General features: G+C 48.4%; 1 protein-coding gene across 2 annotated transcripts; it reads right to left on the bottom strand.

The window, feature by feature from the left end:
* Positions 1-418: 418 nt before the first annotated feature.
* On the bottom strand, positions 419-9,470 carry FEZF1 (FEZ family zinc finger 1). Of its 2 annotated transcripts, XM_033193507.1 has the most exons (6): positions 9,192-9,470; positions 3,000-3,501; positions 2,628-2,849; positions 2,229-2,363; positions 1,849-1,981; positions 426-1,367 (listed from the first exon to the last, which is right to left on the bottom strand). In XM_033193507.1, exons 2-6 carry the CDS (start codon positions 3,426-3,428, stop codon positions 1,009-1,011), a joined length of 1,278 nt encoding a protein of 425 aa, XP_033049398.1. In that variant the 5' UTR covers positions 3,429-3,501; positions 9,192-9,470; the 3' UTR covers positions 426-1,008. The 2 variants fall into 2 exon arrangements, with proteins under 2 accessions (XP_033049397.1, XP_033049398.1); XM_033193506.1 differs by having other exon boundaries at positions 419-1,367; positions 2,628-3,501.
* Between the last annotated feature and the right edge of the window lie 1,595 nt (positions 9,471-11,065).

Here is an 11,065-nt window from a genome sequence, read left to right as displayed (position 1 = left end):
AACAATAGACACCTGTCTATCTATGATTGTAATGCGTTTGAGGAGATGTACATTGCATACAGCTACCGGATATGTTGTTCCCGTTTAACTGTGCACTGCGAACATATCAGGTGGTCCAAGCCAAATTTGTGTTTCTGTTAGAAAACTCCATGTCTTCTGCTTCTGAAATTTACCAGATTTCATAACTTTATCCAAAGGTGTAACCATTTTTTACACCTTTGCACTTGATAGATTTTCAGATGAAAACATTAAGTATTATTAATCCAGGGTTTTAGATTTTAAAAAGGAGGATGGATGAGGGGGTCACAGTTAGGAATCTTTAGCTGAATAGTATGAACAGAGCCCTAAAGTTTGTTGATTAAATAAGCATGTTCCAAGTATTTATTTTCAACAGTCAATGAATCAATTTTCACGTGCAATAATCAAAATCCTTATCTAATGTGTATGTGTGTGTGCTCACACATGTGGAATATACCCCTATGGGCGCACACATCTATGTGTGTATAGATGACATACACACAGTGTTTCGTTACTTCAGGAAAGGAGGAAATGATAAACATCCTGCAGACATCTTGAGACGGGAGAATCAACACAATGGAAATATATACAATAATAAAATTAAAATGATGCAGCATTCCTGGGTAGAATAATACAGATCTCAATAAATATAGCAGAAATTTGTTTAAACAAAACAAAATACAACAAAACAAACACCATCTCCTCACCCAAGATGAAAAGTCTTTCCAAATTAAAAGAAAAACAGAAAACAAACAAAACCCTCCAAGTTTTTCATAATTGTTAGTGCCTATATAGAATATAATACACAAAACCATTTAGCAGGTGCATGCAAGAGGCGAAAGGCCAAGGGACGCAGAGGCTTCTGGTTGGCCCTAAAGTGTGGGGCCCAACATGCGCCGGGGTCTGCAGACGAACTCGGACCAAGAGCTCTAGTCTGCCGTTGTCTCAGCGTGGGGGCCCGGCGGAGGCTGGGAGGAACCCTGGCCTCGATCACTGGTGGCCCTGGTGGAGCCCGGGCTGCAGGGGCCCGGGGTTTGGCAGCGGCGACTGCAGAGGAGGCAGCGTCACCGGCGGCTGCTGCTGTAGCGGGGGCGGCGGTTCAGTGCCTGGTTCGCCAGCTGGCGTGCGGGCCAGCCCTAGGCTGCTGTCATGCAGCTTGCGGACATGCTTCTTGAGGTCAAAGTTCCTGCAGAAACCCTTGCCGCACGTGGGGCAGGTGAAAGGCTTCTTGTCGTTGTGGGTGTGCATGTGGAAAGTGAGGTTGTAAACCTGGTGGAAAGCCTTGTTGCAGATATTGCACTTGAACTGCTTCTCCCCGCTGTGGGTCAGCTTGTGGTTTTTGTAATTCCCTGAAACACACAAATGACAGAGATGTGGTTCTGGAAAAAAAAAAAAAAGAAAAGGAAAAGAAGAAGAAGAAAAAAAAGACCCTAAAAAGGGACGAGCAGACACGTCTAAGGTAGCGCCAGGCAAGCAGAAGAACCGTCACGGGTCCCACAACCAGTGCAGGGCTGCTATCCGTGCCTCCACTTGTCTCCCAAAGTTTATTTACAAACATCGCATCAACAGGGAGGCCGTTTCCTTTAAATTTTAATACACATTTATCAGTCCAATTACATAGAATCAGAGCATGCAGTTAAAAAATATACCCTTGTTTTATGAATCATGCCTTTCTCTAATACTAATCAGACTTCGGGTAGGGGGTTAGAATGGCAACAAATGCGCCACATAACTACACTTTAAACATCGTCTTCTAAAACATCCCGAAAATATTAAGTATCAGTTTTTGTAAGACTAACCATGAGAGACAACATTTCCTGGTTTCCATACCTTTTTGATGAAACCCTTTGCCACAGAATTCACACACAAACGGTTTGTAGCCCGCGTGTATTCGGGTATGAGTGTTTAAAGTGGAACTTCTATTAAATGCTTTGCCACACTGGTTACATTTGTGAGGTTTTTCCTAAGCAAGAGAAAGGAAAAGCAGAGACATTTAGATATTTTCTAATTATGTGAAGTTTTGCAAGCTCAAAACACAGTAATGCTTAAACACTTTCAAGGCAGAACAAAAGCAAACAATATATGGCATTCACCCCTGTTTAGCTAGCACGTTTTAAACGACCCTTATCCTAAAGACTAAGGCTTTATCGACTGTTTTTCTGCAAACAGTTCCGAAGCAAACTAGGTGAAATTGAGACAGATGAACACACCTGCGTGTGAATGATCTTGTGCCTGCACAGGGTGCTTGCTTGCCTGAAACCTTTTCCGCACACTTTGCAAACGAAGGGTCTGGCTCCTGTGTGCACTGGCATGTGACGGGTTAAGTTATAGTGCGCATTAAAGACCTTAAAATTAAACACACGTAGAACAGGTTAGCCGAACAAGTAACTTGGAAATCAAACTGGGCAGAGGGAGGGTAGGAGGAAGAGAATCTTACAAAAAGTGTATACAAATAATTACCCCCAAAATACTAAAAAGGGAGGAAGGAAAGGAGGAGGGAGGGAGGGAAGGAAAGAAGGAAGGAAGGAAGGAAGGAAGGAAGGAAGGAAGGAAGGAAGGAAGGAAGGAAGGAAGGAAGGGAAAGGATCTCCGTTTTGCATAGTACTTGCCTTTCCACACACTTCGCAAGTGAAAACTTTGGGCTTGGCGTTAGGAGAGCCTCGGCTGAAGTCCGAGGTTTTGAACGCGATTTTTTCCGACAGAAGCTGGGCGCTTTCTTTCATGTAATGCTGCAGCTGAGCCTGGGACAGGTCTTTGAACGCTACTCCAGAAGGGTATTTCTCCACCGCCGGGACCACCAGTTTATTCCTTTCGGCTAAATACGTTTTTGGCTGCGGGTGCAAAGGGGAACTGAGGAAGTAGGAGGCCACCGGGTGGATGTTCACGCCGGCTGCCGGGTGGCACGGGCCGTCACCTCGGTTCAGGTAGCACAAGGCGCCCATGGCGTGGAATGAAGAGTGGTTGACCACACGCGGCCTTACCAGCTTGTACTGCTGAAGCGGCAGCGCGTCGCGGGCCAGGTCGCCCTTGAGACTCAGTGCGCAGTTGAGCAGGTCGCTGCAGCTGAATGCCGGCGCCGAGGGCACCGCCGCGGGCGCAGCCGGGGCCTCTAGACTGGCCTTCCGCGGCTCGGAACTCGTCACTCCTGCCTTGGGGCTCGTGTCGTACGCCACAGGCACGAAGGGGATCATGCAAGGGATCGACGAGTTGAGATGCAGAGAATGCTTGGGTTCCCCCTTGGGTAAGGCTCCCTGCAGGAAATGGGGGACTGGCAGGGCCTTGGGCTCGGGGGTGCGCGCCATGATTCGTTCAATGGAGAAAGCCAAGGGTTTGGACGTGCTCATCATGTTGCCCCGAGCTGGAGCAGTCGCTAACATTTTGGTAGTCGCGTTGTGGCAGCTACTGTCCATGTCTGAGTCGCCAGCGTCCGTCAGCCGGGGCTGGCTGCGCGGTTCGTTGCCTTGTTCCCTGCTTGTCACAGACCTGCGGAGAGGGGGACGGGCACCATCACCACCAGTAGCCTCCTCCTCCTCCTCCTCCCCAGCATCACCAGCCGAACCTGCCTGCCCAGCCCAATGGACTCCTGCCAGCCCATCGCAGAGTTCTTGGCGCACCAATGACTCGGGGACAATCACTACTTATTTCTATCAATAGAAAGTGTTGTGTCAATAACGCAGCCAAGATCTCGCCAATCGTTAACTTCCAAGAGGAGAAGGTAAACTAGATAATTGCTCAATTCGCTTCCAACAGTCAACAGGAAAACTTTTTTTTTTCCTCTGCAGTCAGTAGCTACTTTTCATTGGTGAGTGAGGTTCCCCGCCCAGAAAAGGCGGGGGCGCATTCACCCGCTTGGCGCGCCCTCCCCTCCGCGCACACACTCTGCCGCGCACACCTCACTACCCTCCGCCCTCCCCCACCCCCAACCCCCTTTTGCTTCCTCTGTCTTTCTAATTCTCAATCTGCTTAACCAGGCTTTAGAGGCCAAGCAAATCTGAGATCAATTTTCTCGTTTAGCTCTAAGTGACATCATCTAAAATCATTGTGCAAGGGCTAAATAAGGAAACGGAGTCTAATTCAGGGGCAAACGCCAGGCTATATTTATCAAACGCCAAGCTCCAGAAAGCCCCGTCCAGGAAGCCTAGGCGGCGAAATCCGAGGTTTCGCTGCTTGGTTCCGCTGGGCCTGGCCCGGCCGGGGTGGGCCGGGGTCAGGTCTGTGGCACCTTCCCAGACCTCTTTCTTCCTCCAGGGCTCGGGGTTGCCCGCTCCCGGAATCCCGGAGTCTCCGCGGCCCGAACTGAGTCTGGACCGTTGAGAAGACGCCAGCAGGTAACTGGCCTCTCAAAACGCCCCTGAGAATTAAAAGCCTTGGGAGGCTTGTTAAGTGTTTGTGGTTTTGTAAAGGCAATGCCCGCTGCAATCGGCCTGGGAAAGTCGCACTTTCATCCACAAAGTTGAGGAGTTGCAAGGTATAATCGGGTGTCACACCACAAGAAACCTTGACTCGATCGGACCGCACCCAGGATACACACAGACGCGCGCGCGCGCACGCTTCTGAGTTTACATTGAGAGTCTGGAAAAAGCATTTCTTTCTTAAGTACCTGCGCTCAGCTAGAGCTCTCCCGGAGCATTTTAAATACTGAATGCCGAGCGGAAAAGGGAAACAGAATGTATTAATCCCCACCCCGGCTGCCGGTGTCTGCAAGCCTCCTCTAAGCAGCGCAGGCTGCAGCCTGGGTGTCTGTGCGCATCAAAGAGACTTGCCGGCGCCGGAGTTGTGTCCACAGCTACACTTGTGCCTCCCAAAGAGCGCTCGTAGAGACCATTTCCCGTGCAACGCCCCCAGCCGAGAACTCGCCGGGTGTGGCGCCTTGGCCCAAACTCTTGGGGCGGCGCGGTGGAGTGCGTGGAAGTTTCCGGAAAGACGCCTATGTGCAGCTCAGACTGTGCGGGTTCCCGCCGCTCAGGCAAGAGAATCCAGGAGCGCGCTGGAAGCTGCGGCGCGCACCTTCCCCGGCGCAGTCCCTTGCCAGCCGGCGATCACGCAGAGCTGAACCCCGGACCTAGGCGCTCACGGAGGGCTGCACAGAGTTGGAAGACGCGGCAGCTGTGACCTGGCGTGAGGAGGCCAAGGGAGCTCACAGAACTGCAAGCAAACGGCGGTGGGGCCTGGACCCTGAAGTGAGTGGCCGACCGCAGCAGCTCAAGGTGCCATCTGCATGGTGAGTTAACCCCACGTGGCTGTGAAACAGGTGGTGGCGGGTGTCAGGTATTGGGCCAAGTGTAGTGGGGGCGTCCTTCTGCTAGAGCTCTGAAAAGGGTTGGCCCCGGAAGGCTGGATAACGGCGGACTAGAAACCCTGGGATTATTAAGTCCCTGTCCAATTTCACTCAAAGATAAGAAACTGGACCTTAAACGAAGGAAATTGACCTCAAAGTATTCCCTCCTCTCTACCCCATTCTCAACACATGCCAGGCAAGCCACCCGGTCCCCTCCGCCCCTCTCTAGCTTTCCGCGAAAATCAGTTCCGCCTTTGCCCCAAGAGTCAAGAGGAGTGGAAAGGAAGAGAGCTTGGGCTGGGAACGAGCCTGATGTTTAACAGAAAGGCAGCGGCGCTGGGTGGGTGGTGGGAAAACTCAAAGGCTGAAGAAATGGGGGAGGGGGAGTGAGTCCTACTGGAAGTTGAGGACAACCAAGGGGCAAGATGGGGGAGAGGTCTGGCTGAATAAGACCAGCTTCAGCAGCTAGGCCCGGGAATGCCTCGTTTCAGGTCGCGAGTTGGTTTCAGACTGGGGCAACTGATGCAGCAGAGAAGGGCAGAGGGCCCGGAGGGAGCAGGCAAAGAGGCACTACACTCCCGGGCGGCGCTTTGGAACCGTCCTTGGCCTGGGTGCACCTACTGTGGATTCGCCCAGGCTGCAGATGTTCTTTCCTTTTGCTGGGGCCACGGGGCATAGCACCTGGGCAGAGCACCTGGGCAGAGCAAGCGAAGAGGCGCCACACCCCCGAGAGGCGCTTCGGACTTGTACTTGGACCGGGCGCAGACACTCAGTATTGGTCAGCACTGGAAATTTTCTTTCCTTTTGCTGTTGGGGCCGCAGAACTAGACTCCTCCTTTCCCCTGCTCAGACAAAGGGCACGGGAAGGGCTTTGCTGGGGCAAAGGGGGGTGGGGAGGTTCTCTGTCCCACGACAGATGGGTCGCGGTTAAGACTTTAATTGCTGACTTTTGGTCCGGATCAGATTCCTTTTCCTACCTGCCACTTCCCAACAGCGAAAAAATCCCCCATCTGCTGCACTCCTCCGCCACAGGGCTAGGTTGAAAGAAAAAAGCCAAGAAGCGCGAAACAGCCCGGCTCTGGAAGACTTTAGAGAGTCCAGCTGACTTGTGCACAATTCGCCGGCCTCTGGAGCCTTACCTGCCTTCTTGACTGAATGTCACCAGTTTGTTTTATGCTTGTGGTGTGTCCCTCCCTCTCCCCTTCTTCTCCTCCCCCTCCCCTCTCCTTAACTGGAAAAGAGCCTTTATTTGACCTCTGTAAATTTCTCCTTTGGTGTATACAAAACTAAAAAGGAAAAAATACTGGCTAAGAGGTATGCATGCTTTGTATAGTTTATATTTCAACAGTTTGCTTTTCACTGGTCTTTTCAGGATTTGCCCTTTTGGCAAGTGTTTGAAAATGTCATTTGAGTTAACACAAATATGGCAAAGCATCAATTATACTCTTCCTTTAAGATGCCCTTGAGTTTACTAAAGACTGAAAAGATGCTTTACAACTCCAGGCCTTGATATCCAACATTTGTTAATTTTTTCAAAACCTAACCAAAAAAAAAAACATGTTAATTAGCAATACTATCTCTATTAAATAAGAATTGTCATAAAACACAAAATGTATTTAGAAAGGGCTTCTGTCTTACTGTCCAATCTGTCCAGTGCTTTATTTACAAATATATTTGAAAATGACAAAAAAAGCAATAAGAACAGAGTATATTCAGCAAATTCAGAAGCTTTCAAAATGTTTCAACAGAAGTATTTTTTAATTTACTTAAACAAATGCAAGGGAGCCTTGTTTGTTAATGACAAAATAGAAACTCTTACAGTTTCTTTCTATTTTCTTTGAGAATCCTATAATCCCTCTTTTTTTCTTTTTTCTTTTTTTTTTTCTGAGAACTGATAGTTAAGTGTGCCTCCCCTTTCCATCCACGGAAAGGCAGTATTTATAACCTCAAATCCTGATGGAAGGCGAGTTTAAGTGTATAGTTTGTCCTTTATGAAATATCCTGAGGAAATCACAGCAGTTCATAATATAAAGAGGCCAGATAACAAACTCTGTGTTAAGATCTATTTTAGAAATAGGAAAAAGTCCTGTTCTTCTAAAGTAATTTAAAATTCTCTTTCTAAGGAATCTAATTTTGACTTCAATACTTTCTAAGCTGTGTTCTTGCTATTACTAAAAAACATGCATAATTTTCACAGGCTTTTTGTTGAAGTCCCTATCACAAGCAAATGCAGTTTCTGCCTATGGTTACTGCAATTTGAAATTAAAGGTAATAAGATAATAGAGCCATACATTACCAAATAAGCCATAATCTCTAATCTCTTGTTCCTTGATATGCCACAAAATGCTATTGATTTTTTTAAATTAAAAATGGATTGGAAAATATTATAACTAATTCCACTTTCTGCCTAGTTCATTGACTTGTCCCTGGTCATGTTTTTAGAGTTTTCTGGCCTGTTCAACATCTCTGACCCCTAACCCCTTCACCAAGAACAACAGTCTGCTTTCTCTTTGCTTTAGCTTGTGAACTAAGGGAGGGGAGACAAAGGCGTTATTATTATTCTAACATCACCCCCCACCCCAGCCCTGACACTCAAGCACATCTACACTTTTCCTGTTTAATACATAGCACCAAATGCAACATCCTGTATTTCTAGAAGGAAAAACACATTTTAAAATTCCTCTACATTTTCTGCTCATAGTCTTTATCTCTGGTTGGTCTTTGGTTATTTCTTTTGGTGTGTGATGGAGGGAGGGTGATGGGATGGGACACAAATAGCAAAGGTCTATAAGGTTCAAGGAAAGAGTTTTTGAGTACCTCAGATTACTTAATACACAACGGGAACTAACTTTCCAGCACATTAGTAAACATTTTGGCAACAAGTTCAGATTTAAGGCTACCAGTGTGCTTTTAGTTAGTTTGGTAGCAAATAAAGAATTCTTGCTAATTTCCCAAAGCCTGTGAAGGACAATATCACAGGTTGTAAGTGTGGGAAGGGTTGGTTAACTCACAGAGCCCTCCTCTCTTTGGGGGAAGAAGTGTGAGGGTGGGTTGTTTGTCTCTAGACCTTTGTTGTTACTCTTTCTTTTATATTAGAATTTCATTTAAACCCAGTGAAATTATTTCTCTCAAAACAGCATTTACATAGCAAATTAGTTTGTAAAAGAAAATGAAGAGCCCAAATGTGAGAGCTGTTAATGAGGCAGCAGGCAATGCAGACAGCTATCACTTGGACTCAGTTTGTTTTTGACCCTCCACTAATGCTGAGATTTTTCTCACCCATTCCCACAGGCCTGTGAGGTGTGTCCCTCCAGACTGAGAGGCTACGACTCAGGGCTGGACTTTGTGGAAAAAAGAAGTTTATAAAACAACCCAGTTTATCCAACCTTTACTGTGGAGCAACAGCGTCAAGCAACAAAACCCAGCAAAGTTTTGCTTGTCACTTACAAGGGTGTTACTGAAATCTGGAAGGTGAACAATTAGAAGATAGCCCAAACATGCTCTATTGCTCTACACCGAAATACTTGCCTCCAATGATAGAAAAAGGTTTTTGTGCAATTAGTTGATTAGCGTTTTGCAGCAGTCCCTAGACAGTTTTAAAGACATTTTGTTTGTAGTCAAAATTAAACATACACACACACACACACACACACACCATATTCAAGACACAGTTCGACTCTTTCCTTGACACTACCCACGAGATTTGAAGCATTTTTGGATGTTATTTTCAAACTTCTTTTAGTGATCCCATGAAATACAAGTCGATAATAGAAATTCAAATAACACAGAACAAAGAACTTAGAGACCACAGAGCTTAGAGAAATGGAGAAGCAGTGGAGGTAAATACAAATCCTTGAGCCAGAAATCTGTAAGAACAGCTTATAAATTCAGTTACCTCCTGAACTCCGACCGATGGCCACTCCGGCCCGGGAGCGCCCCGCGCCGACCCGCTGGCCTTGGCCGTCTCAGCCTTCATTATCGCTGCGGCCTCTGCGCCCCCTGCCCCCGGCTGCCCAGGGGAACCAAGTTCCCGCTGCTGGCGTAGGGGCAGAGGAGCCCCGCCTCATTCTGGATTCGGTGGCCAGCGCAGAACCACTTGAAAAGAAGCCCGAAGTGAAACAGAAAAGCTGAAAACTCCCCAGCTGGGCTCTCCACTTCTCGGTTCTCGCTCACCAGTTCCAAACAGTTAAAACGACATTGGCAAGGCCGAGGGCCACCGAGCTCTGTGAGACTCCCATGGAGGGGCCAGGAACGGTAGCTCGAGAAGCTTGGAGGCGGCGGTTGGGAGTTGGGGCGCAACTTCAGTGACTGGGCGCCGCGGCGGTGCTGGGATTCCCAAGCGTCTGGCTCCCAGGGTCCTTCTACGCGGCGCTGCCTTCGATCAGGTCCCGTCGACCTCGGGCCTCTGGACCACCACCGCTCCGGCCGGCCCGGCAACCCATCCCAGGCGCGATCGCGCTCCTCCCCTTCTCCTCTGCATTCCCGCAGGTCCTGGGGGGGCTCCATCCCCCCAAGGCGGGGAGATGGCAAGGGAGGCTCCGGAAAGTTTCGGGAGGGGGCGCCGGATTCGGTTTAAGAGACCGCGTAACAGACGGTGGAGAGCTCCTGGATGAAAGTTTTTGAACAGGCACTAGCTAATCAGACTTGCTTTGACGACTCAGGGTGTAATTGTAGGGTCATTTAATCTAGATGCAAGGTGAAAGAAAACAGGCCCAGGGGTGTGGCATACCTAAAGGAGGAACTAGAGCATCTTTTCACTAGGTTTGCCTGTCATTTTGACTTTCCTGGAAAATACGTTCTCAAGTCAAATTTTAAGAATGTCTGAGGAGTATCTCTGAGTATCTCTTCCAAAAACCTTTCGTGAATTTTTTAGCCGACATCCTTCCTCCGAGAATCCTCCCTTTGAAGCCCTTTGGCCTGTGCTTAAGAGTAGTTGGGGTCACCTGATGGTCCCAAAGATACTTTTCTAACTAGATTCTCCTGTTTAAGACCTTAACAGAAAAGCCTTTCTACCTTCCCTTCTTTGACTTTACTCTCCAATTTGTCCTTTCATTTCCGAGTTCTCCCAGTCAATCTCCTCTAAAAAGAAGATTTCATGGCTGTTCGAAGAGGGCGATACCCCGTGGCCACGTTCCGCCGGCCTTCACAGCCTCTGTAAAAGAGGAAGCACTCAGCCACTGGCCGGGCCCTCTTTTCTTGATGGAAGTGGATGCTATTCTGTTTCCTCCCTTCCCGCCCTTAGGCCTCTCCCAGACCAGATTCTGCACGCCTTGTGCATGTTTCAAGAGTTGAGCTCTAAGATCCACTCTGAGAAAATCCCAAGAAGATCCTTGATCCATCATTAAGAAATCTTACTACCTTTTAAAATGTGATTGCCTTCTCACTTTAAATTAATTTGGAAGGTTTTTTTTTTCTCTCTCTCTCTCTTTCCACTGTCTCTTAATTCAAGTTCAGTTAATTCTTTGAATTCACTAACAGTGGGCCTGCCCTCATACTTTCTCAGTAGTCCCACACAGAGGAAAAGTCTCCGGGAAACAACGCGAAGCGTTAAGCGCCCCACGCGAGTGTTGACGCTGGCAACTCGCAAACAGCATCCCGCGGCCACGGTGACCCGAGGGGCCGGCTGGCTGACGTCACGAACGCGGCCAGCTGCGGGGCCCTGGGCTGCAACCACGGCCTCTGGCTCCTGCCGGCTCTTTGGGTCGAGGGTGGGGAGGGAAGTTGAGGTCTGGGGTAAAAAGCCGGAAAAAGAAAGGAACAAGGCTGAGA

Source organism: Trachypithecus francoisi, unplaced genomic scaffold (assembly GCF_009764315.1).
Source record: "Trachypithecus francoisi isolate TF-2019V2 unplaced genomic scaffold, Tfra_2.0 Lachesis_group4, whole genome shotgun sequence".
In the NCBI taxonomy this organism is placed as follows: Eukaryota; Metazoa; Chordata; class Mammalia; order Primates; family Cercopithecidae; genus Trachypithecus; species Trachypithecus francoisi.
The sequence above is the reverse complement of the archived record's forward strand: the minus strand, read 5'-3'. Positions and strand labels throughout refer to the sequence as shown.

Excerpts from the sequence above, each read along its gene's own strand:
- FEZF1 (XM_033193506.1), bottom strand. The coding sequence starts at position 3,428 with ATGGACAGTAGCTGCCACAACGCGACTACCAAAATGTTAGCGACTGCT. Across the intron at positions 2,364-2,627 it reads CTTGCGAAGTGTGTGGAAAG|GTCTTTAATGCGCACTATAA; the intron begins GCAAGTACTATG and ends TTTAATTTTAAG. Across the intron at positions 1,368-1,848 it reads CAAAGGGTTTCATCAAAAAG|GGAATTACAAAAACCACAAG; the intron begins GTATGGAAACCA and ends TGTGTGTTTCAG.